This window comes from Dendrobates tinctorius, unplaced genomic scaffold, assembly GCF_039654945.1.
Source record: "Dendrobates tinctorius isolate UK_male_01 unplaced genomic scaffold, ASM3965494v1 ptg000029l, whole genome shotgun sequence".
Lineage (NCBI taxonomy): Eukaryota > Metazoa > Chordata > Amphibia > Anura > Dendrobatidae > Dendrobates > Dendrobates tinctorius.
The window spans coordinates 19,184,953-19,208,794 of record NW_027361697.1 but is presented as its reverse complement, the minus strand read 5'-3'; the positions used below and the strand labels follow the sequence as shown (position 1 = coordinate 19,208,794).

General features: G+C 45.2%; 1 protein-coding gene across 1 annotated transcript in view; it reads right to left on the bottom strand.

Annotated features, from left to right (window-relative positions):
• The window catches only part of ABCA4 (ATP binding cassette subfamily A member 4), a 255,198-nt gene that overhangs the window by 96,216 nt on the left and 135,140 nt on the right, over positions 1-23,842 (bottom strand). Inside the window, exons 17-21 of the mRNA XM_073571415.1 lie at positions 5,297-5,380; positions 4,255-4,320; positions 3,828-4,007; positions 1,724-1,907; positions 1,399-1,530 (exon numbers count right to left, since the gene is read on the bottom strand). Coding sequence (XP_073427516.1) covers positions 1,399-1,530; positions 1,724-1,907; positions 3,828-4,007; positions 4,255-4,320; positions 5,297-5,380 — 646 coding nt within the window. The remainder of the gene's footprint in view (positions 1-1,398; positions 1,531-1,723; positions 1,908-3,827; positions 4,008-4,254; positions 4,321-5,296; positions 5,381-23,842) is intronic.

Sequence of the window (23,842 nt, the reverse complement as noted above, 5' to 3'; positions counted from 1 at the left end):
CGCCTCTGCTCCAATAAAGGTACCTTCTTTATCCAACGCTGTCTGTTAATCTTTCCCGTGTCTGCGCCTCTTCCGACCGACAGGCTCTGGTGGGCGAGTGGGTGGGAGGCGTTTGGCAAGGACCATCCGTCGCTGGCCCGCATCTGCGCCGAGCTTCTGGTCCGCACGGAGAGCTATGAGGATACGGGGTGGCAGTACACGCCGTACTCATAGTCTCTTTGTGGGAGTACAGTTGTGACTCTTCACACTGTATCCCTCCGGAAACCTGAAAAGGAACGACGCACACTGAGGTAGATAAGGGTCTAATGAAAGACCCGTGTCCACCTCCTACTGACACTAAGCTAAACTGAGGAATTCCCTGCCGGTCGGTGGGGTGTACACTGCGGAGGAGGAGCTAACTTTTTTGTGCATAGTGTCAGCCTCCTAGTGGCAGCAGCATACACCCATGGTCTCTGTGTCCCCCAATAAGGCGACCGAGAAACAAAGAATAACCATTCTCTATCTTTTCCTATCTGGCAGTCCATAAAAAATGGTCAGGACTTGGACAGCATCTGAGTGCTGTCGGATTTTTTCCATGGACCCACAGAATTGCATTGCCGAATTTGATCCGGCTCAAAATTGGACATCACTTTGCTTTCGTTGTGCAAAAAAAACGGACATGTGAACAGCCCCATTCACTATTATAGGTGCAAGTGCTATCCGTGGAAAAACATGGATAGGACTTGCACAAAAGAAACTTGTGTGTGTGTGAGCCCAAGAATGTTGTGAAAGTTATTGGGCACAAGTGCATGGAACGTGTTAGAGTCAATGGATTGAGATGCCCTAGCTGTGAACATCTAGATCCAGGAATGGTATCCTCCTTTCTGGACTCCTATATCCCTAAGGAACATGAATAGTATCCACAATGGATGGAATGGTGGTGCTGCTGCTGGGTCATCCTGTGCTCCTGCTGTCAGATTCCAGTGGATTTGATCACTACTGCAAAGGGGCCAGTGGCCTCAACCAAAAAACCCGAAAAGAAGTTCTTCTATTGTGAGTGGTTACAGTCATCATATTGATCTAGCAGCAGCAACACTGGTCCAACCACTGTGGATCTTTCCACATTGTATCAGTGGAACACTGGTTCATCACATGTTCTGCTACCCTCATTAGTCCTATAGGCTTTGAATGGAATGATTGCTGCTTCATTCAAATCGGGAACTTGGTGGTCTATCATACGAACTGTTGTCCCATTCAAAGTCTATAAGCCTGCTGGAAATGGCAAGTACTAAATTGACTGCCGGTCATTCAAACTGGGAAATTGGGATCTTCAATCTTGTGATTGGTAGCAATCATCTGTATAAAAAAGTACTATAGTTGATTATTATATGATTCTTTTGGGCTTCTTTTATCTCTTACCGATGAAAAAGAATATTGTGCTGGGGGCACATGCCAAGACTTTGCTTGATGGAATCCATATGCATCTGAATATCTCTGCCGCGGACCCACACTGTACCAGATGTAGGTGGGAATAATCCTGTTATTATTGACCTAAGTGGAAATAAAAGTTAAAGAAATAATTATAGTTGTGCAAGAAATTTAGCCTGAATAAAATGACAGAAAATGTGGTCAATCGTAACAACACTGATCTCTGGAGGGAACAGCCCAGATAAGTACTGCCGAATGACAAAGGCTCGCTAATACTACTGATGGGAGAATAGCATTGAAGAATAGCGACACTTACAGTACTGTTGTTTTCCCAGCTCCATTATGCCCTAAGAAAGCAGTAATCTGGCCCTCATAAAATGTGATATTCATCATGTCCACTGCTGGCTTGTAACTATGTTGATAGACTTTCACCAGATCTTGAACACACACTCCAGGGATCATCCCAGGAGGCTCAGGTTCAAAAAAGGGATTTTCTAAAACTGGAATAGAGATAATACATGTTTTTCTCTTAAACTTACATTCCTAATAGATTACTCATAGTTCCCAATCATTCTTATCATTATCAAAATGCATGATTCTGTAATATAAAATAAAGACATTTATGTAGTGGCGGTATAATACTGAACAAATTGATACCTTTGGTGATGAAATTTGCTTTTTGGTTCTTCGTTAATCAGCATTTGAAGTTTTCTCCTAATTAGATTGGACTGCGCACTGGGTGTTCTCGCTGTCTGTGATTCCTTGGCCCCTTCACCTTCCTCCAGTCTGACACCCCGGCCCCTCCACCTTCCTCCAGTCTGTGATTCCCCGGCTCCTCCGCCTGCCTCCAGTCTGTGATTCCCCGGCCCCTTCGCCGGCCTCCAGTCTGTTATTACACAATCCCTCCGCCTTCCTCCAGTCTGATACCCTGTCCCCTCTGCCTGCCTCCAGTCTGTGATTCCCTGGCCCCTCCGCCTGCCTCCAGTCTGTGATTCCCCGGCTCCTCCGCCTGCCTCCAGTCTGTGATTACCAGGTCCCTCCACATTCCTCCAGTCTGTAATTACCTGGCCCCTCCACCTTTCTCCAGTCTGATACCCCGGGCCCTTCTCCTGCCTCCAGTCTGTGATTCCCTGGCCCCTCCACCTGCCTCCAGTCTGTGATTCCCTGGCCCCTCAACCTGCCTCCAGTCTGTGATTACACAATCTCTCCACCTTTCTCCAGTCTGATACCCTGGCCCCTCTGCCTGTCTCCAGTCTGTAATTACCAGGTCCCTCCACATTCCTCCAGTCTGTGATTACCCGGTCCCTCCACCTTCCTCCAGTCTGATACCCCGGACCCTCTGCCTGCCTCCAGTCTGTGATTCACCAACCCCTCCACCTGCCTCCAGTCTGTGATAACTGAAATTAGGGTAATTTGTGTATCTAAAGGATGGTGATGGTGATAAAACAATATTTTTGTATTGACAACAACTATTGCCTGGTGTAACGGAAGTATTACTGAGATGAACAGACATGACAAAAAAAGGAGATGTTAATCATGCTGTGGTGGGGAGAGGGTGTGATTGAAGCATTTGGTGCCAGACTACTTTATGTGAAGAGACTCCCTCTCTCCGAAACTGTACAGGTTATTTTGCATATGTGTAGAACAACTTTAAACGTGGATAAGTTGATTTTTGCGATGATAATAAATATTGTCTGATTTAACAGACATTTTTGGGATGCAAAATTAAAAATCTAACAAGGTATGGGGCAGTTTGTGAGATTTGGGGGATCTGACAGGTTTCGTTTAACATGATTGAATAATTTAAGGATGGGTCTTGTGCCTGTGTGCACCATCGCACTGCTGTAAACTGAAAACATCCCTTTGGAGTAAGCCTATGCACTACTCCAGTAGTTTTGCCAGACTGCATGTATAAGGAGATATTGTTTCCTAAATAATTGTGCTTATTGTATAGAAGACAATGATTCATCAAGACCAGCGATTTTTTTGACAGCCTTGATGAGGGGACATGGTGGAGTCAGACACTTCTAATTCATGAAGAGATGCCCACCTCTCACAAGCAGCGTACTCCTTTGTGCGCTACACTGGACATCTTACTCCAGTCAGGTACTGGAGGGAGATTTATAGTGTATGGAATGCCACAGATCGTCATGAATTAGACGATCTGTGATGTCACCTCATGCACCCGGTCCCACCCCAGCTCCGCTCATTTCGATGTAGCTAAGAGAAACTGGCATGAAAATGCCAAAAGTCACAACATTTGGGTGCAGAATTTTGACTTGAAAGCTTTGATGAATCATCCCTATGTCTGTACAAACGTCATAAGTGTTACAATTTCCATTTTCAAGATTTCTACCACAAGAAACAACCTTTGTATATCTGGTAAGTCTGATTTTTTTTCTACTATTACTCCTTTTTACCATCAGTCATCTGATCCTTGTCCTTTCTTTCCTTCTCCTGTTCATCCTTCAGTTGCTTCTCTTCTTTGTCCTTTTCTTTCTTTACTTTATGTTTGCATCTGTCTATTACTTTGTTATTATGGACTTCTTGTAGATTCTCCACTTTTTTGGATAGGGTTTCAACTTCTTCTTCAGACTTATCTATAAATTATAAAAGTACCAAAACATAGGAAACATACAAAAGTCATTATAAAAGCTTTGACCTCGACTGTCGAAAAAAAAAGAGTATCTTAAATTTACAAACAAATGGCTGACTATTGGCAATTGTATTCTTCCTCCTGTCATTTCTGGGACACAAATCGCCATAGTAAAGAATAAACATGAATAAAGTGCCCCATTAGCTATGACAGAGTACCTTAGTCTACAATCTCTCTTTAGCAATCCTTACCTTCTGCATTTCCTTGATTATCCTCCTCATTTTCATGGACTGAGAGTTCTGTTTCTACAGAATCAGCTTTGGGTTAACAATGAAACATAAAAACATAGTGTAAGAAATTGCCGAAAATTGTAACGGTTTGCAAAAGTGATGAATTAGAATATTCTCATATGCAGTATATCATTTATACAGGATTTGGGGTTATAACGCCCTAGCATGGCAGCATCACTTGAGCTTTAGAAACAGCTTGTTGCCCTAATCCTGTGTCTAAAAATCTTTTCCAAGGCATAGCGACCTGTTGGAAAGCTCTTTAGAATCCAGTAATTGGCGTTCATGCCCCATTATTCCCCTCGTTACTCCCATGTCTCTATTTTTCTCAACTGAAACTTCAAGAAAATATTCCCAACCACATGTCCCACCAGCCCCTTACCTACACCTCTTTTCATCTTTTTTTTCCCAACTTTTCTTGAATTTTCCATAATATTCCCAACCACAAGCACTGTCTTGTGATGCAAAGATAAAATAAATGATGGGTTGTGGTAAAATCTTTTTAAAAACACTAGATTTAAACAATAAAAAGCAAGAATGTCTGATAGAAGAGCATGGGATTCCAAAGGAACAGCTGGTAGGTATTTTTGGGATCATGAGTCAATGGAACAGTAGTGATTGTACTTCTAGTATTCCACTGATTGTCAGGAAGGAAGAAAGCTTCTCTTCTATAACCCCATCCAGTGATTCTACCAACTGATCTCAATAGATATTTCCAATTACATTTGGAACAACAAAAATAACCTCTTCAGAGGAGCTTATCTTCTTCTACTTTGTGATAGAATTAGCTTTGTCTCATTGTACTTGATCTTTCTCATTAGCATCAAAGTCATTCTGGTGACTCAGCTCCTAGTAATTCCATGATAATAATTACTGGCCAATTAGCAGTTCAAAGCCACTCAATAATATTCCCATTGACTGTACTGGATGTAATCCTTTCACCAGGTCAGACAATGAATGCACATTGTAAAGTCATCTAACAAGATTAGCACAGGACCTTGCTTACCATCTCCTTGGGAAGGATTGTGAAAATTGCACCAGTATGTGGGTAAAAATGCGAAATACCATGGCCTTGGTATGCCATATTCACCTAAGAAAAATCATAAAACTTTATATCAGTGGTGAAGAGAGATAACAGACTTTATTTTTTCATTTTGTTGGTATTATATAGGACTTCAGCCTGGGAACCGGTGTATGGCAGGAGATTAATTGCTCTGACATGTGTGGTGTGGCATCGACGGTACAGTGTTATATCATTGTGTTGTAACATTATTGTAAAAATCTTCTTGCTTAACCATTTCATGACCAGGCCATTTTCCCTGCTTCCTGACTCATCACCATTTCGGATTTTATCATACACACACATTTAATGGCTTTAAAAAGAAGGTTATTGGTCGAATACTCAACAAACTTTGTCTCTTTTTTTTTCCCCAGATACATGAAACGTAATTTACATGTTATTTTTTAAATTAACGTACATTTTTTGTTGACTCCATTTGGACTCTTTAATAACCTTACAATTTCACACAGAGGGTAGTGTAATAAATGATACAATGCTATTCTGTAGGAGGTAATGCCCACTAAAGAAACATCCTGAAAAAGCTGAAGTCAGAGCAGCATGAATATTGCAAATACTGAGATGTTACAAAATAAGAGAGAAAATCCTGGATTTCACTTTTAGATATTCTAATGAAACATATGTAGGAAACGTAAGGAATGTTTGCATTGGAGCATTGTAAGATTTATCCACATAGATCCCAAAGGAATTTAATTTCTCAGGGACCAAATGAATGGGCTGAAGTGTTAGTGCTTTTGTCAAAAGTGTAGTAAAGATAATGATGGTGCGGGGTTAAGTGAGAGTCAGTAAAGGTTGGGGAGAGACAATTCATTTGGACTGTATATATGTTCTGTAGGGGATGGGGAACAGTGGAATGCTATTGGAAATTTTTTGATTATAAAGAATTCTTAAAAATAAGTATTATTGCAAAGGTCTTCTCTATCTGCTGGGTTTAATCAACATTACTCCCAGATTATAAAACATGTTTGTATCCCTCAGTTCTAGAGAAGTTCCTTATAGGTAACTTTACTAAATAATCCATAGGAAAATGTAATGATTCAATAACATAAAGATGATGCATCCATCATATGATTCCATGACCAAACAGTACCAAACTGCCTGGCTTACTTCTTGCTGGATGTATAGCTATAGTGTTTGTCTAAAGGTGCCCATATACCTGGAAAATGGGATGAAACTGAAAGGGAGAAGATGCAGATTAGATATTAGAAAAAACATTTCAACAGTGAGGGCGATCAATGAGTGGAGCAGGCTTTAACGTGAGGTGGTGATTTCTCCTTAAATGGAAGTCTTCAAATAGAAGGTGGACAGACATCTGTCTGAGATGGTTTAGTGAATCCTGCATTGAGCAGGGGGTAGGACATGATGACCCCTGAGGTCCTTGCCAACTCTAACATTCAATTATTCTATGATACACCTTAGATAGCAGTCCTAACGACAACTACGTCTTGGACTTCCACATACACATGGCAGCATGTTCATGTGTTGTCAGTGGGGAAAGAATAGTGAGTAACTGCAAGAAACCACTGGCAACTGTTTATCTCCTACAGTAGGAGAACCAAATTATCAGAGATTTGAATTTGAATTGTCTGATCCTCATCTTCCCCAACATCATCAGGATTAATTGGAAGCTCCCAAACACATCACAAGCTCAGCCAGCCCTACTCAAATCCGAGGGTTTGGACAATTTTACAATAATGTGCATGGGGGTCTTTAAAGACCTAATTACAGCTGCAATGAAAATGATTCACTTCTGTGGTGTAGTGACCACTGTGTCCGCTAGGGGGCACTGTGTGGATGTCCGAGGAGAGAGGATGAATGGCAGAGTCATGAATGGCCATTATGTATCTCAAGGTGGGTGGTCTTGAGATGGAGACTGCTGTGTGTGTTGATCAGCAGTGATACTGCTGACGTGTTGTGTCAATGTGTCAGGGAGAAGTCTCCAGGTAGCTGGGGAGACAGGCGGTCCTAGTTACCTACAAACCCACCCAGGGGGTGTGTTTAAGAACGCTATTGCAATGTGTGTGTGAATGGTTCAAGGACCTGTGATGAGGTCATAGCCATGTGACCCGGTGGGCGTGGCTACGGACCATATAAGGTGGCCAGGGTAGGTCACATGTGGTGAATGCAGGGACCTGGTTGGTCCGTTGTGAAAGATCCCGCTGGGAGATGTGTCTCCTGGCTAACAGCATGTGGAGTGGCTGTGTGTAATAGCTTCACATGCCTGGTGATTCCCGGGAGGGAATGGATGTCTGCAGCACGGAGAAACAGCCATGAGGAAACCCGGACGAGGGTGAGATAACTATGAGGCTGAAGAGCCTGTGTATGCCAACCTGTGTGACCACAGGGAGGACAGAGAGAAGCTCTGTCAAGGACGCTATGCTGATATGAACTTTATGTTGCTTGCTTTGGTATATGCTGCATAAATAAATCGCATGGACTATAATGGTTTTATTGAAAACCCGTGCCAGATCAGGTTTTGTGGCAGCTAAGCGAGTGATCTCCTATGTGACTGACAGCGCTACCTCAAAATTGGTGGAGATTGCAAAGGGCAATATTGTAGCTTTGTTGCTGAGAGCTACGGAAGAGGACTGCAAGATTCGGTTGCTAAGGGCGACGCTGAGCCAGGAGGGCTGACGGTCGAGAAAGCCGTGTAATATGCTGACCGGCCACGTGTGTGAGCAGAGCCTGTGACGGCCTGCATTTGGGGAAGCCACTGTCCGGCTGTGGTTCTGGAACCGTGGGGTGGCCTAGTGAGTAAGGCACTGTCCAGATCGGGGAGCCCAGTGCGGCCGCTTCCCCAGGAGAAAGAGACTGGTGATTGCTAGGGTGCCTCTGCGGAGAAGAGGTACCCGAGGACCTGTTTGGCCGACACAGGTAAAGGACAGGTGTTCGTTGGGTACTGACCTGGGTCAGTGAGTAAGACTGTGTACCTGGAGGGTTCAGTGAGGAAAGGTCCTGGTGAGGCACGAGTGTTGGGCAGTTTCAGGCGGAGACGGATGTCCTGAAGAGCACCCGCCGAGCCCCTGGACCTGAGTGTGGGGAGACCCTGGGATGAGGGTCGCTCCCTGAATCGCACCCGATGCGCCCTGTGTGTTGGATGGTCTCAGGTGGAGACGGAACGTCCTGAATAGCACACAGACAGGACACGTGAGTTTTGTGTGGTGTTTTTTTTTTCTTTTCTCCATTCAGCCTGCGGTGGCTCAGTGGGAGTCAAGAAGGTGACAAGCGGCTTCCTGTAACTCGGCGGGGTTATGAAGGGGACAAGCGGCTTCCTGTAACTCGGCAGGGTTACACAGGGGACAAGCGGCTTCCGGTAACTCGGGGTTACGAAGGTGACACCAGCAGCGGTGTGTGAACGGCAGCCGGTGGTGTCGAAGATTGGTGACAGCAGGAGCTGTGGTGGTGCCAACAAGGACTTGTGTGGTATCGTAAGAGACATAAACTGTGTGGTGTGAACTGTGGTCTGAGAAGACCGGTATAACGGACATTGGGAAATCCCGAAACGGGGCGATGGCCCAAATCGGGGTGGTAGCCCAAAAGGGGGTGGAGTCCCAAATTGGGGTGGTAACCCAAAAAGAGGTGGAGTCCCAGAAGGGGGCGGTGACCCAAACCGGGGTGGTAGCCCAAAAGGAGGTGGAGTCCCAGATGGGGGGTGGTGACCCAAATCGGGGTGGTCCAGAAAGGGGCCGGTGTGTCAAAAGAGGAACAGCAGTGTTCGTGTAGAGTGTTATTAGAATGTGGGTTATACTTTCCGGAGCATGACAAACCACAACTGTGTACCGTGATGCTGCACTGGGGAGGAATCTCGGGACAGTTGGACTCAAAGAGTCAGGTGACTCTGTTAGGAACTCCTCTCACTTTCTGTCTGACCGAGAAAATGGCCCAGGTTCGCTATAAACATGGGGTCACTGTGAACTATGCGCTAGACAGAGTGGTGTTTGAGGGGCCCGGAGGCAGTGAGTGCCAAGGTGGCGGTATACCACCAGACTTAGTGTATACCTTGGAAGGAGGCCGGTACTTTGTCGTGTTGGATGACCTATGGTACGAGGGTGGAGACATTTCTACTGTGGGGCTAACTGATATTAAGGCGGTGACGGCTCCTGACGTGGAGAGGTCAGAGGTAGAAGTGACCGGGAAAAGGGGTGAGTCTGCCCAACAGACGGACCTGACATCTCTTGACAGGACTGACGTTGATCTGGTTGATAAGACGGCTGGAGTATTCGCACAGTTAATGGGTAACTGGAGAGATTGCGCGGCAGGTCGGGGTGACTCAGACTCTGGGGGTGACTGTGGCTCTGAGAGAGACAGGGAGCACAGACTAGAGGAGCTAGAAAAAGAAGTCTCTGAGCTCAAAGGTCACATGGTAACGTCGCAAGGACTGAATAAGGCCCTCAGAGAAGAGGTAGAAGAACATGTTAAATGAGAAAGAGTCTTGAGACAAACGGCTGAGCACAGGGTCGAGGAGCTCGAGAAAGAAGTCTTGGAGCTCAGAGGTCACCTGTCCACCTGGCAAAGTGTGAAGAAGACCCTTAGGGAAGAGATGGAAGAACTCAAAGAAACTGTAAGAGATCTTCGGCAGGAGAGGAAGTTGGACGAAGACTTACTGTGGGTGAGCGCGAGTGACAACAAGACGGAACTGCCAATACCAATCATGGCAAAGGGTCATGAAGAGGTAAACTCTTGTGAAGTTTGTGAGCTAAAGACTGAAGAAGACAGTCACCCAGTCGGGTCAACTGTAGTGAGGGAATTGTCCGTGGTAAAGCCAGAGTCTTCTGTCCAGGAAGAGAGCAAGACCACGACCTTCAAATCTGTAATCGAGGTACCCGAAGACATGCAAGAAGCCTGTGTGGAGGAAGGTGTACATGAGGCTTTCAAAGTGGCGGTCAAGGCGTGTAAGGTGCACTGGGCACCTGAGACTCGGCAGTTGGTGATAATATCAGCCAGGGAAGATACAGCAAACCGGGTAGCTGTCCTGAAAGAGATGCATTTACAATGTCTCCACGCCAAATAGTTGGTCAGGCGGAGTAATATGAAAGCTGCTCGACGCCTAGAGTTAGCGAAGGAGGCTATGGATCGTCTGGGCTTGCGGAAAGATGTGGTTCCGGTACCCAAAGCTCTGATTGGGAGAATCGTTGGAAGACTCGGGAAGGTAATGCAAGACCTTGCCAATATCTCCGGTGTGGTGAGGGTGAGGATCTCTCCTGAGGATGAAGACCAGGTATCCAGTGAAGTGGGTAGGATTCCCATCATGGTGGTTGGCTCCGTGGAGATCCTGAGAGACTTTCAGATGCTCGTGGAGTATCGAGTGGGGTACCTGCAAGAGATTGAGCAGTTGAGGCGGGACCGTCGGCGAATTAACAAAGAGGTATAGAATACCAGGTGGCGGCCGCCTTCAACCCAAGATGTAAGGACCCAAACGGTTCCTCCAAGAAGTGACATGGCAGATGGCCGTAGAATGTCAGCAAGTGGAAGTTCGACTGGCAGGATGACATTGAGACCATTGAGACAGCATCTCACAGGACCGTAGTTCCTGTGAGATGCTGAATGAGTCAGACTCAGGCCAGACAGTAGGCGTAACTAAGACTTATGACCGTACTGACCGGGGGAGCTGGTCGGGGAACGGAACAAACAGGGAGAGGAATGTGGTGACTAAACAGTGTCTGATGATGCAGACAGGCTGTGACTGGAGGGCCAAAGATCAGGGCCGATATTCTGACCGCTGGTGGCGGGGGAGGCCTAACGTAGGAATGAGGCCGTATGACAGATGGAGACAGTTCTCTTGACCTGGGGGGGGCAAGGTGTAGTGAGTGCCCGGTCTCGAGATCCCGGGGTTATGCTGTGTGTTCAACCCCACAGGTTTGAACAGAGGGGGGAGGTATGTGGTGTAGTGACCACTGTGTCCACTAGGGGGCGCTGTGTGGATGTCTGAGGAGAGAGGATGAATGACAGAGTCATGAATGACCATTATGTATCTCAAGGTGGGTGGCCTTGAGATGGAGACTGATGTGGGTGTTGATCAGCAGTGATACTGCTGACGTGTTGTGTCAATGTGTCAGGGAGAAGTCTCCAGGTTGCTGGGGAGACGGGCGGTCCCAGTTACATACAAACCCACCCAGGGGGTGTGTTTAAGAACACTATTGCAATGTGTGTGTAAATGGTTCAAGGACCTGTGATGAGGTCATAGCCATGTGACCCGGTGGGCGTGGCTACGGACCATATAAGGTGGCCAGCGTAGGTCACATGTGGTGAATGCAGGGACCTGGTTGGTCCGTTGTGAAAGGTCCCACTGGGAGATGTGTCTCCTGGCTAACAGCATGTGGAGTGGCTGTGTGTAATGGCTGCACGTGCTTGGTAATTCCCGGGAGGGAATGAATGTCTGCTGCATGTAGAAACAGCCATGAGGAAACCCGGAATTGGGTGAGATAACTATGAGGCTGAAGAGTCTGTGTTTGCTAACCTGTGTGACCACAGGGAGGACAGAGAGAAGCTCTGTCAAGAACGCTATGATGAAATGAACTTTATGTTGCTTGCTTTGGTTTATGCTGCATAAATAAACCGCATGGACTATAATGGTTTTATGGAAAACCTGTGCTGGATCTGGTTTTGTGGCGGCTAAGTGAGTGATCCCCTATGTGACTGACAGCGCTACCTCACACCTCCCATTGCAAATGAGATATTTTAGCAACATTTACAAACTTTCTGTTGTTAGCAATAAAATAATCAAACAAGATCAATGTATATGGCTCCACACAATTAATAATACAAGTGGTTTCTCCAAATTCAGTATAAAAATTCTACTTTTACTAATACTGCAGTGTCAGATTTATTCAATCCTGTCTTTTAGTACTTGGTAAAGAACCCTTTGGATGTTATGATCTGCTACAAACTTGATACATAGCCAGACAACAGCTTCTGGAAGCATTCTCAAGGCAGTGGCCTCCAGTTTGCCAATATTCTTGGGTTTGTGTGCTGCAACAACCATCTTGAAATCTCAGCAAATATTTTCTAAGGGGTTTGTGAAGAATCCATCCACATCTCGCCACCCCACCTGACGTCAATTTTATGTCAGTGGGATCACATAGCAAGGTTTCCCCACTTGTACCAACATGACGTTACGCACCCCTGGGGACATGTAAGGGTAAATTGGTACAGTTTTACACAGACACCCCCTGTCCACATGGGCCCAGGGAGGCATGGGTATTGAGAAGATGTGGCCAACGCAGACACTGACGTGGCACCACACTCGCCCTAAACCCTGACAGACTGAGAAGCCCCTTACATTAGAACCAGTGAAACAACACCTGGTCAGTCCGGTAGGACTGCCACCAGTTCCACCGGGTTAAATCGAGTCAGAGACCAGCCCCGTTAGCGTGGAAAATTAAACCGAGAAACAGACAAGTAGATTTGTGAATTGAGATAAAAGAGCATCCCAAGATTAAATTATATATTTAGTAACATAGTAACATAGTTATTAAGGTTGAAGGGAGACTTTAAGTCCATCTAGTTCAACCCATATCCTGTCCTAACCTACTGTGAGACTGGAGACCTCCGGAGTGAATCCTCAGGACCGCGACGGCGAACCTCCCTCGGGCGAGCTGACCAGGTGGACCACCCCCTATACAGGGAGCGTTAGGGGCAGACCCAAGGGAGACTATCGCCGCGGAAGCTGATACCTCGGGACAGCGGGTGAGTATGCAGGCAGGGAAGTGCAGGCGACCAGATAGGAGATGGCGACAGCCACAGGGATGGCTGCTGAGACTGCGGGAATGGCGGTGGATGGCAGATGTGACTGGCAAAGCGGGCGGCTGGAACCGGTACAGGACAAGACACAGGAGCAGGAAGACGGAGGCAGGAACGGACTGGATCTAGGAGGGAACACAGGAAAGTCACAAACAGGGAGAACAGCGGTGGCCACGGAGTGGTACACAGCGCAGAGACAAAGAGGAACGCAGGAGCGCGCGGACCCGATACCAAAAATGATAGTCAGGCAGCGAGCATAGGGTGAGGCTGCCTGATATAGGGCACGCTGGTGAACTTCCAGGTCAGAGTGCAGCTGTACCATGGGGCCAGAAGATAGGACGCCAGGTCTACGGGGCGTATCTAGCTGTACGCCTGTGTGAAGGAGCGGGGGCCGGCCGCAGGAAGGATGATTGACAGGAGCCAGCTGAGGGGGCGGAGCGAGAGGACCGGACACACCGGAGAGCCCCAGGCGGTGTGGAGGCACGGGAGGCGGCGTGGACCGAAGGCACCGCAAGCGGTGGAGCCGCGGCATCGGCAGATGGAGCGGCAGTGACAGGAGCCCGGGCAGAGGTAGCAGGGACAGCGGCGGTCGGGACAGCGGCCGCAGACGCCGCAGAGCGGACCAGAGCCAGGGAGGTGAGCGTGCCAGGCGCCGGGAGGAGGTGAGTGTGACACCTGCCCTAACATGTTGATCCAGAGGAAGGCGAAAAAAAAAAAATCAACTTAATGGAATACTAGACATTACGCTACATACACAATGGTTATACATATACAATGGTCAGATATGCAAATAAAGGGTATAGTATAAAAGATATAAGCAGATGGATCATGACAATTACTGGGTGATGTTCGATTAGATGTACACTGGGCCTCAGGGGGCATTGCCTTGCAACTGGGTCCTTCACAGCACATTAATTGAAGTGACCCCTCATTCGAAGTGGACCGCACGCATCAGGAAAAGAGAGAGAGGCAGACCACATGGCCTTACACTAGCTTTTATCCCCTTTGGGTCACTCCCCTCCTGATCTCTGGGCTGAACTTAAATCACCTCCCCTGTAGGTTTGTAGCTAAATCTCCCTAAACCTATGAAAAATCATAACTCCTTCCTGGACGGTCCTAGGTTGGCGGTTTTGGTGCCATCGGATCTGGCCGAGCCCCTGCTACATGTTAAGATCAAACACAGCTTTACTACTTACCTTCTTGTAGCTGTTCTATATATCTCCATACCCCTGGATGCTAGAACGGATCGAGACTCTGGAAGGGCTTTGATCTGGTCCAGAGATCACGAAAATGTAACCGGTGTGTGGCTAAAGCACACGATAAGCTCATATTCTCCTTATGAAATCCTAACTGAAAACCGTATGGTTTGGTTTCTAGCTAGCTGGTGGGAGTATGAATTCTGTCTTTGCAGCTGAAAGGCGGGAACACCTGCAGAGTCAGGTGTTTTGTTACAGCTACACAAGCTTACAGGACGATTGACGGTCATTCCAAACTCTTCAATGACTTTTTCCAAAACGAAGCTGGTATGGACCTTGAGGAATTTTTGGGATCATTGTCCTGTTGGCAGGTCCAATGATAAATCAGCAAAAAGAGAAAAAAATTGTAAAACATAACTTTTAATATTGTATAAAAGCTACCAAACGATAAAGTGCGATTAAAATAAACCACTAAATCAGTTGCCACAGACTATACAATGGAGTGTCTGTTTGTATTAGCACCCCAGATCACCCAAAGTACATACATGTGGCTAATTCCATGTCCAAAAGTAACATAACCTGGACAGACTGATACAACTAGATAAAAGACAATGTGAATAACAACCACAGTCTTATCATGAATGGTTACTTAACCAAAGGCATGTATAGCCCTTATCATGCTTAGCTAGAACAGAAAAATAAATCATTCATGTCTAGAGAGGGGACATCAAACACCAGAACAGTGGTCCATAAATGTGCTCAAAAAAGAAAGGATCTCACCCATATGTCTGGAAGATGCCAATAATCAGATGTCCATCGGAGTTGAGACGAGTCAGGAAGCAGGGAATTACCCTAATCAAACCCTGTAGGGGCTAGCAAACCTGACACCCATAACTCCCGCCCTAACAAGGGCAGTTCACATCTGACCCTCACAAAAATAGCCCTGCAATGTCCCTATGCACCCCGACGCGTTTCGTCATTTACTGACTCTTCAGGGGATCTAACTGCAAATGCTGGACTTAACACATAGTAACCAGGCTCCCTCCTAGGTAACAATGGAGTGAGACAGCTTGTAACAATGGGCTAAATATAGCCTGTTAATCAGGATAAAACACACCCACCTGAAATTCACTCAAACATCCGCCACAGGAAATCACTGAACCTTAAAACGCCACCTGTGATAACTGACATTAAGCGCCATGAATGCTACACCTGCTCCACTAATGGCGTGTGTACCATCACAAACGCCTCAGTCCCCGCTGCCATACTAATAGTATGCGGCGTCTGTGATGGTACACAGGTTCAGTGATTTCCTGTGGCGGATGTTTGAGTGAATTTCAGGTGGGTGTGTTTTATCCTGATTAACAGGCTATATTTAGCCCATTGTTACAAGCTGTCTCACTCCATTGTTACCTAGGAAGCAGCCTGGTTACTATGTGTTAAGGCCAGCATTTGCAGTTAGATCCCCTGAAGAGTCAGTAAATGACGAAACGCGTCGGGGTGCATAGGGACATTGCAGGGCTATTTTTGTGAGGGTCAGATGTGGACTGCCCTTGTTAGGGCGGGAGTTATGGGTGTCAGGTTTGCTAGCCCCTACAGGGTTTGATTAGGGTAATTCCCTGCTTCCTGACTCTTCTCAACTCCGATGGACATCTGATTATTGGCATCTTCCAGACATATGGGTGAGATCCTTCCATTTTTGAGCACATTTAGGGACCACTGTTCTGGTGTTTGATGTCCCCTCTCTAGACATGAATGAGTTATTTTTCTGTTCTAGCTAAGCATGATAAGGGCTATACATGCCTTTGGTTAAGTAACCATTCATGATAAGACTGTGGTTGTTATTCACATTGTCTTTTATCTAGTTGTATCAGTCTGTCCAGGTTATGTTACTTTTGGACATGGAATTAGCCACATGTATGTACTTTGGGTGATCTGGGGTGCTAATACAAACAGACACTCCATTGTATAGTCTGTGGCAAATGATTTAGTGGTTTATTTTAATCGCACTTTATCGTTTGGTAGCTTTTATACAATATTAAAAGTTATGTTTTACAATTTTTTCTCTTTTTGCTGATTTGCCTTTTATGTTATGAGAAATTGTGGATTCATATTCCACTAGGTGCTGTATTTTCAGGTCCAATGATACCCAAGCTTCAGGTTCCTCACAAAAGGAATGATAAATTCTCCTAGGATTTCCTGATACTTGGTAGAATCATTCTTACCCTCCACACGCTGCAGAATTCAAGGCCTAGAGGAAGATTAAATCCCTGTAGCACCCCCATGCTTCATAAGATAAGAGATAATCCTTTAATCGTCCCACCATGGGGAAATTCAGAGCATTACAGTAGCAAGGCAGGAACAAGTACAGATACAGATGCATAAAGGCATTACATTGACAGTAGGTAGGTACATACACGGGGGGAAAAAAAAAAAAAAATATGTAACCGGACTGTCACAACTTTGGCTCTATCACTTCACTGTTTGGGTCGTCTCCGTTTTGGACAGTGCTGGTTATACAGCCTAACTGCAGCAGGAAGGAAGGACTTTCGATAGCGCTCCCTCTCACATTTAGGATGAAGTAGCCGGTCACTGACAGTACTGCACATCTTTGTCACGGTCTCATGCATGGGATGGGAATCATTCTGCACCATGTAGCTCACCTTGGCCAGTATCCTCCTGTCGCCTACTTCCTGAACTGGATCAAGGGGGCATCCCAGGACAGAGCTGGCCCTTCTAATCAGTTTGTCCAGCCTATTCCTATCCCTGGTTGATATGCCACTACCTCAGCACGCCACACCAAAGAAGATGACTGATGCCACAACAGAGTTGAAGAAGGATGCAAGGAGTGCCCCTCTAACTCCGAAGGCTCTCAGCCTTCTGAGCAGATAAAGCCTGCTTTGACTCTTCCTGTACACTGCATCCAAGTGATGGGCCCAGTCAAGCTTATTATTGAGGATCACACCAAGGTACTTATAGGTGTCGACTATCTCAATGTCATTTCCCTGAATGTTGACCACTACCGGTGGATTTTTGCCCTTGCGAAAGTCCACCACCAATTCCTTGGTCTTCCCAGAATTAATTCTAAGGTGGTTCCTCTGACACCACTCCACAAAAGCTTGGTTAGTGTCTCTGTACTCTCTTTCATCACCTCCTGTGATGAGGCCTACTATTGCAGAGTCATCAGAATACTTCTGCAAGTAGCAGCTAGATGAGTTGCACCTAAAATCCGCAGTGTACAGTGTGAAGAGAAAAGGGGCAAGAACTGTACCTTGAGGTGCCTCTGTATTGCAGATCACCGTGTCTGACACACTGTCCCGAACCTTTACAAACTGAGGTCGGTTCGTGAGGTAGTTAAGGATCCAGGTGGAGAGTTGGAGGTCCACACCAACAAGGCCCAGCTTGTCTCTCAGTAGACCTGGCTGTATGGTGTTAAAAGCACTAGAGAAATCGAAGAACATTATTCTCACAGTGTTCCCAGGTTTCTCCAGGTGAGAGACAGTCCTATCTAGAAGGTGGATAATGGCATCATCCACACCAATGCCCGGCCTGTAGGCAAACTGGAGAGGGTCCATATCCGAGCTCACTAGAGGACGGAGACGTGTGAGAACCAATCTCTCTAATACCTTCATCAGGTGTGATGTCAATGCTACAGGTCTATAGTCATTAAGGTCTTTCGGATAAGGTTTCTTCGGAACCGGTACCACACACAATAATTTCCACAGTTGTGGTACTATACCTATTCTTAGGCTCATATTGAACAGATATGTAATGATCTCACTCAGCTGGTGCCCGCAGGTTTTGATTAGTCTTGCACTGATGCCGGCAGGACCTGCAGCCTTCAAAACTTTGATCTTATTCAGTTCTTTTGCAACTTGGGTACTTGTGAAGAACAGACCCTGGCTCAGTTGACAAGTTGCAGCAGGGGGTGAGGTTATTGTAGCAGAGAGGTGTGAATGGTATGCAGGGGCAGGAGCAGCCAGTGTGTGATTAAATCTGTTAAAGAATAGAATAGAATCATAGAATCATAGAATCGTAGAGTTGGAAGGGACCTCCTGGGCCATCTGGTCCAACCCCCTGCTCAAAGCAGGATTCGCTAAATCATCCCAGTCAGATGTCTGTCCAGCCTCTGTTTGAAGACTTCCATTGAAGGAGAACTCACCACTTCTTGTGGCAGCCTGTTCCACTCATTGATCACTCTAACTGTCAAAAAGTTTTTTCTAATATCTAATCTGTGTCTCCTCCCATTCAGTTTCATCCCATTGCTTCTAGTCTTTCCTTGTGCAAATGAGAATAAAGTTGATCCTTCTACAATGTGACAGCCCTTTAGATATTTGTAGACAGCTATTAAGTCTCCTCTCAGTCTTCTCTTTTGCAAACTAAACATTCCCAAATCCTGCAACCTTTCCTCATAAGACAGGGTTTGCAGACCGGTCACCATTCTGGTCGCTCTTTTCTGAACTTGCTCCAGTTTGTTGATGTCTTTTTTAAAATGTGGTGCCCAAAACTGGACACAATATTCCAGATGAGGTCTGACCAAAGAGGAGTAGAGGGAAATAATGACTTCACGTGATCTAGACTGTATGCTTCTGTTAATACATCCTAGAATTGCATTTGCCTTTTTTGCTGCTGCATCACACTGTTGACTCATATTCAGTCTGTGATCTATTAGTATACCCAAGTCTTTTTCACATGTGCTGTCACTTAGCCCTATTCCTCCCATTCTATATATGCTTTTTTCATTTTTATTGCCCAGATGTAGTACTTTGCATTTCTCCCTGTTAAAAACCATTCTGTTAGTTGCTGCCCACTTCTCCAGTTTATTTAAATCTTTTTGAATCCTCTCTCTCTCTTCTCTAGTATTAGCTATCCCTCCTAGCTTTGTGTCATCAGCAAATTTAATCAGTTTACCCTCAATTCCTTCATCTAAATCGTTGATAAAGATGTTGAACAATACAGGGCCCAGGACAGAGCCCTGTGGTACCCCACTTGAGACATTCTTCCAACTGGATGTGCAGCCATTTACGACCACTCTTTGGGACCGATCACTAAGCCAGTTATGAATCCACCTAACAGTTGCCTTGTCCATTCCATACTTAGTCATTTTTTCAATAAGGATTGTATGAGAGACTTTGTCAAATGCTTTGCTGAAGTCAAGATATACTATATCTACAGCATTTCCTTGATCCACCCAATCAGTGATACCGTCATAGAAGGAAATTAAGTTAGTCTGACATGACTTATTAGTTACAAACCCATGCTGACTCTGTTTAATCACTTCATTCTTATCCAGGTATTGACATACATGTTGTTTAATAATTTGTTCAAAGATCTTTCCTGGTATAGAAGTCAGACTCACCGGCCTATAGTTGCTTGGGTCCACCTTCTTCCCCTTTTTGAAGATAGGAACAACATTTGCTCTTCTCCAGTCTTCTGGCACTTCTCCTGTTCTCCAAGAATTTTCAAAGATTATGGAGAGGGGTTCAAAAATTTCTTCTGCTATCTCCTTCAGTACTCTGGGGTGTAATTCATCTGGACCTGGAGACTTGAATTCATTTAGGTTAGCTAAGTGTTTCCTCACTATCTTTCTGTTTATAGATATCCTGGATTCTTCTATTCCCTTAATAGGACAGTGAATAACAGTTGATGTTACATTTCCTTTCTGAGAGAAAACAGATGCAAAATAGGAATTGAAAAGTTCAGCCTTCTCAACATCCTGTCTTACCATTTCATCATTTTCATCCTGTAAAAATCCTATAGCATCTTTGACTTTTCTTTTACTTTTGACATATCCCCAAAATCCTTTATTATTGCTTTTGACATCTCTTGCAAGCCTCAATTCATTTTCAGCTTTAGATAATCTGATTTGTGCTCTGCAGGTTCTGCAGACCGCATTATATTCTTCTTTAGATATGCCTCCCTCCTTCCATTTTATAAACATTTTTTTCTTCCTTTTTAGCATGTGCTTAAGTTCTGTGTTCATCCATCCTGGTTTCCTCAAATGCTTCCTATTCTTCCCTCTTTTCGGAATTGTTAACAACTGTGCTTTGAGAATTTCATTTTTCAAGATTTCCCATCCTTCCTGGACATTTTTGTCTTTAAGGATATCCAGCCATTGGATCCCTCCAATTCTCTTTCTGAATCCCTTAAAATCTGCCTTTCTGAAATCTAACCTTGATGTCTGAGTCTTCACAGGTCTTCCACCTCTAGTTATCCAAAATTCTAAAATAGCATGGTCGCTACCTCCTAGGGTCCCAGCCACTTTTACCTCCTCAACCATTTCCTCCCTGTTTATAAGGATTAGATCCAAGGTAGCAGTTCCTCTTGTTTTCTCCCTTACCTTTTGGAAGATAAAGTTGTCAGCAAGAGAGGATAAGAATTTCCTTGACCTGTTAGTTTTACCTGAGAGAGATTCCCAACAAATTTCTGGATAGTTGAAATCTCCCATGACAACTATGTCATATTTTTTGGAGAACTTGGCCATTTGATGCATAAAGAGTTCATCCATATCTTCAGCTTGCACAGGCGGCCTGTAGTAAATGCCTACAATGGTGTCCTTTCCATTGTTCTGTCCTTGTATTCTTACCCAAACAGTTTCCACAGGACTCCCCGTCTCTGAAGCTTCAATCTCTGTGCAGATATACGCGTTTCTAACATACAATGCGACACCCCCTCCTCGTTTATCAAGTCTGTTTCTTGCAAATAAGTTGTATCCTTCTAGTCTTGTATTCCAATCATGTGTATCGTCCCACCAAGTTTCAGTGATTCCAATGACATCATATTTCTTTTCCTGTGTTAGTAGTTCCAATTCTCCTTGCTTGTTGCCCATGCTTTGTGCATTAGTATAGAAACATTTTAGTTTGTGATTGGTTTCTCTTTCTCCAATATTTTTATTGATTAGATTCTTTCGTCTTTGTTCTTCCTTTCCACTTCTAATAGCAGAGTTCTCAATAGCATTTGTCAGGTGTATGGCTTTTTCTGGTCTTTTGCTTCCCTTCCCATGTTGTTCTAGTTTAAAGCTCTCCTTACAAGTGTAGCAAGGCGACTTCCAAATACATGCTTTCCAGTCTTCGTAAGGTGCACCCCATCTCTAGCAAGTAGTCCATCATATAAGCAGTTCACTCCGTGATCCAGAAATCCAAATCGTTGCTGACGGCACCATCGACGTAGCCAGTTGTTCACCTGCAGAATCTTATTCCACCTCCTTGTTCCATGGCCATCCACTGGGAGGATGGAAGAGAAGACCACCTGCGCTCCCAGTTCTTTCACTTTCTTGCCTAAGTCTTCAAAGTCTCTGCAGATGGTTTCCAGGTCGTTTCTTGCGGTGTCATTTGTCCCCACATGTAGTAGCAGGAATGGGTAGTCATCTGTAGGTCTGAAGAGTCCTGATATCCTGTCAGACACATCTTTAATTTTTGCACCTGGAAGACAGCACATTTCTCTTGAAGTTATATCCGGTCTGCAGATAGCGGCCTCTGTTCCTCTCAACAGGGAATCCCCCATGACCACCACTCTCCGCTTCTTCTTCACAACATTTTTCTTTCTCCATCCAGGAGGACTCTGAAGGCGTACAAGGTTGCTGTTTGTTGGCAAAGTCTTATCCTGATGTATTTCTTCATTGTTTTCCTGCGTGAGAGCCTGGTACTGGTTTCTGAGCAGTATGGGTGCTGACTGCCTCCTGATCCTCCTGCTTCTCTGGGTCACATGTCTCCATTCCTCTGTTTCTTCAGGTGCACTTCGAATTTCTTCTCTTTCTGTAACATGAAGAGATAATTCTGCTCTGTCCAAAAACTCTTCACCTTCCTTAATGATCTTCAACGTAGCTAACCTCTCTTCGAGATTTTGCAACTTTTCCTCCAACAGGGACACAAGCTTGCATTTGTGGCATGTGAAGTTTGGCTTTTCCACTGGTAAATCTGTGAACATATAGCAAGAAATGCAGCTCACCAAATGGCTCCTGGCCTCTTCCATCTTGAGATTTCTTAAAAACGATGCCTTCACTCTAGGCATCACTGTTGCACCGCCTGCTTCACTATAGGCATCACCTAGCCACCACTATGCTTCACTGTAGGTCATCACCAGACCATCACCATTTTTCACTGTTGGCATCATTGAACCATCGCCATGCTTCACTGTAGGCATCAATAAGCCACCACCATGCTTCACTGTAGGCATCCCCATGCTACCGCCATGTTCTACTATAAGCAATGTGTTCTTCTCAGCATATGCTTAATTTTTCCTCTTCTAAATATGCTGCTGATCCTTTCGCTAAAAAAGCTACAGTTTTGTTTCATTGCTGTATAGAAAATAATCCCAAAACTTCTGTGAAGGGGTTGAATCATCCTGAGACTGCAGTAGTCATTAAAAATGGCATCTTGTGTGGAATTTGGGAGAAACCATTTATTACATTATTTGTATTGAGCGATTAAGATTGTTTATTGCAAACAGCGGAAAGTCTATAAATTTGGCTAATAAACTGAATGTCACGACCCCGGGTGTAAATGCTGCAGGGAGGGCTACACACCACTGCGAGGGAGCAGAGCGCAGAGCGACCATGAACTAATCGACCTGCGAGAAGGACCTTAACCACATGACCCAGGGGGAGTGGTCGAGGTGGGAGTTAGGCGCTGGAGTACAGAGGAGACAAGAGGCGCCAAAGAGGAGTCCAGACGTTCCAAGGTCAAAACCTGGAGGTCAAAGAGGTACCGGGGATAAGACAGAAGTATAGTCAGGTGGAAGCAAAAGGTTAGAAAACTGAGCCTAGCAATGAGGACGCAAGATAGCGGAGTCAAGACAAAGGGGCCAGAAGGTCAGAACCGGAGGAGCAAAACAACTAGGGAAGCCAAGCAGAGAAACCGAAAGAGTAAACAGACCAGGTCAAACACGGAAAGCAGTCAAACAACACAGTATACACACGCACACCAGGGGGTCAGACGCACAGACAGAACGAAAGTGTAGCTGACAGAGAATCCTAGTCCAGAGTGGGTATATATACCCCTCCCAGATTCAAAAGGAGGCCACATACAATTAACCCTGAGAAGACAAAACAATTACACCAAAATTGTAATGGGAATTGAATAATTTTGATTGCAACAGTACATGGAGCACCTCATGCCCAATCACAACTGCTGACATAATGTTTTAACCTTTTAATTAAAAATATATACCACTAACCGTAGCTGTTGGTTTGCACAGAACTGGCTCACTATCACATTCTTTAAATTAGCTTCCCTCTTATTTGCCACCAAGAGCTGCTCAACTAGCAAAAAAGTTACTTATCTTTTTAATAATTTTAGCACTTGCTGCATCACATTATGATGGTCCTCAGCTCTCACAAGGCCCAGCAGCCAGCACTAGAACATTAATAACATGTGACAGGAGGTTTCAGTCACATGTTATTAACATTCAAGCAGTGTGATTTAAAGAATGGCAATGTGATGCCCCACAAGTCCACGGTGCAGTAGGTTCTGTGTGTATCAGTGACCAATGCATGTTCTTTACCAAGCATATAGGATGTCCCATGGGACCATGTCTATAT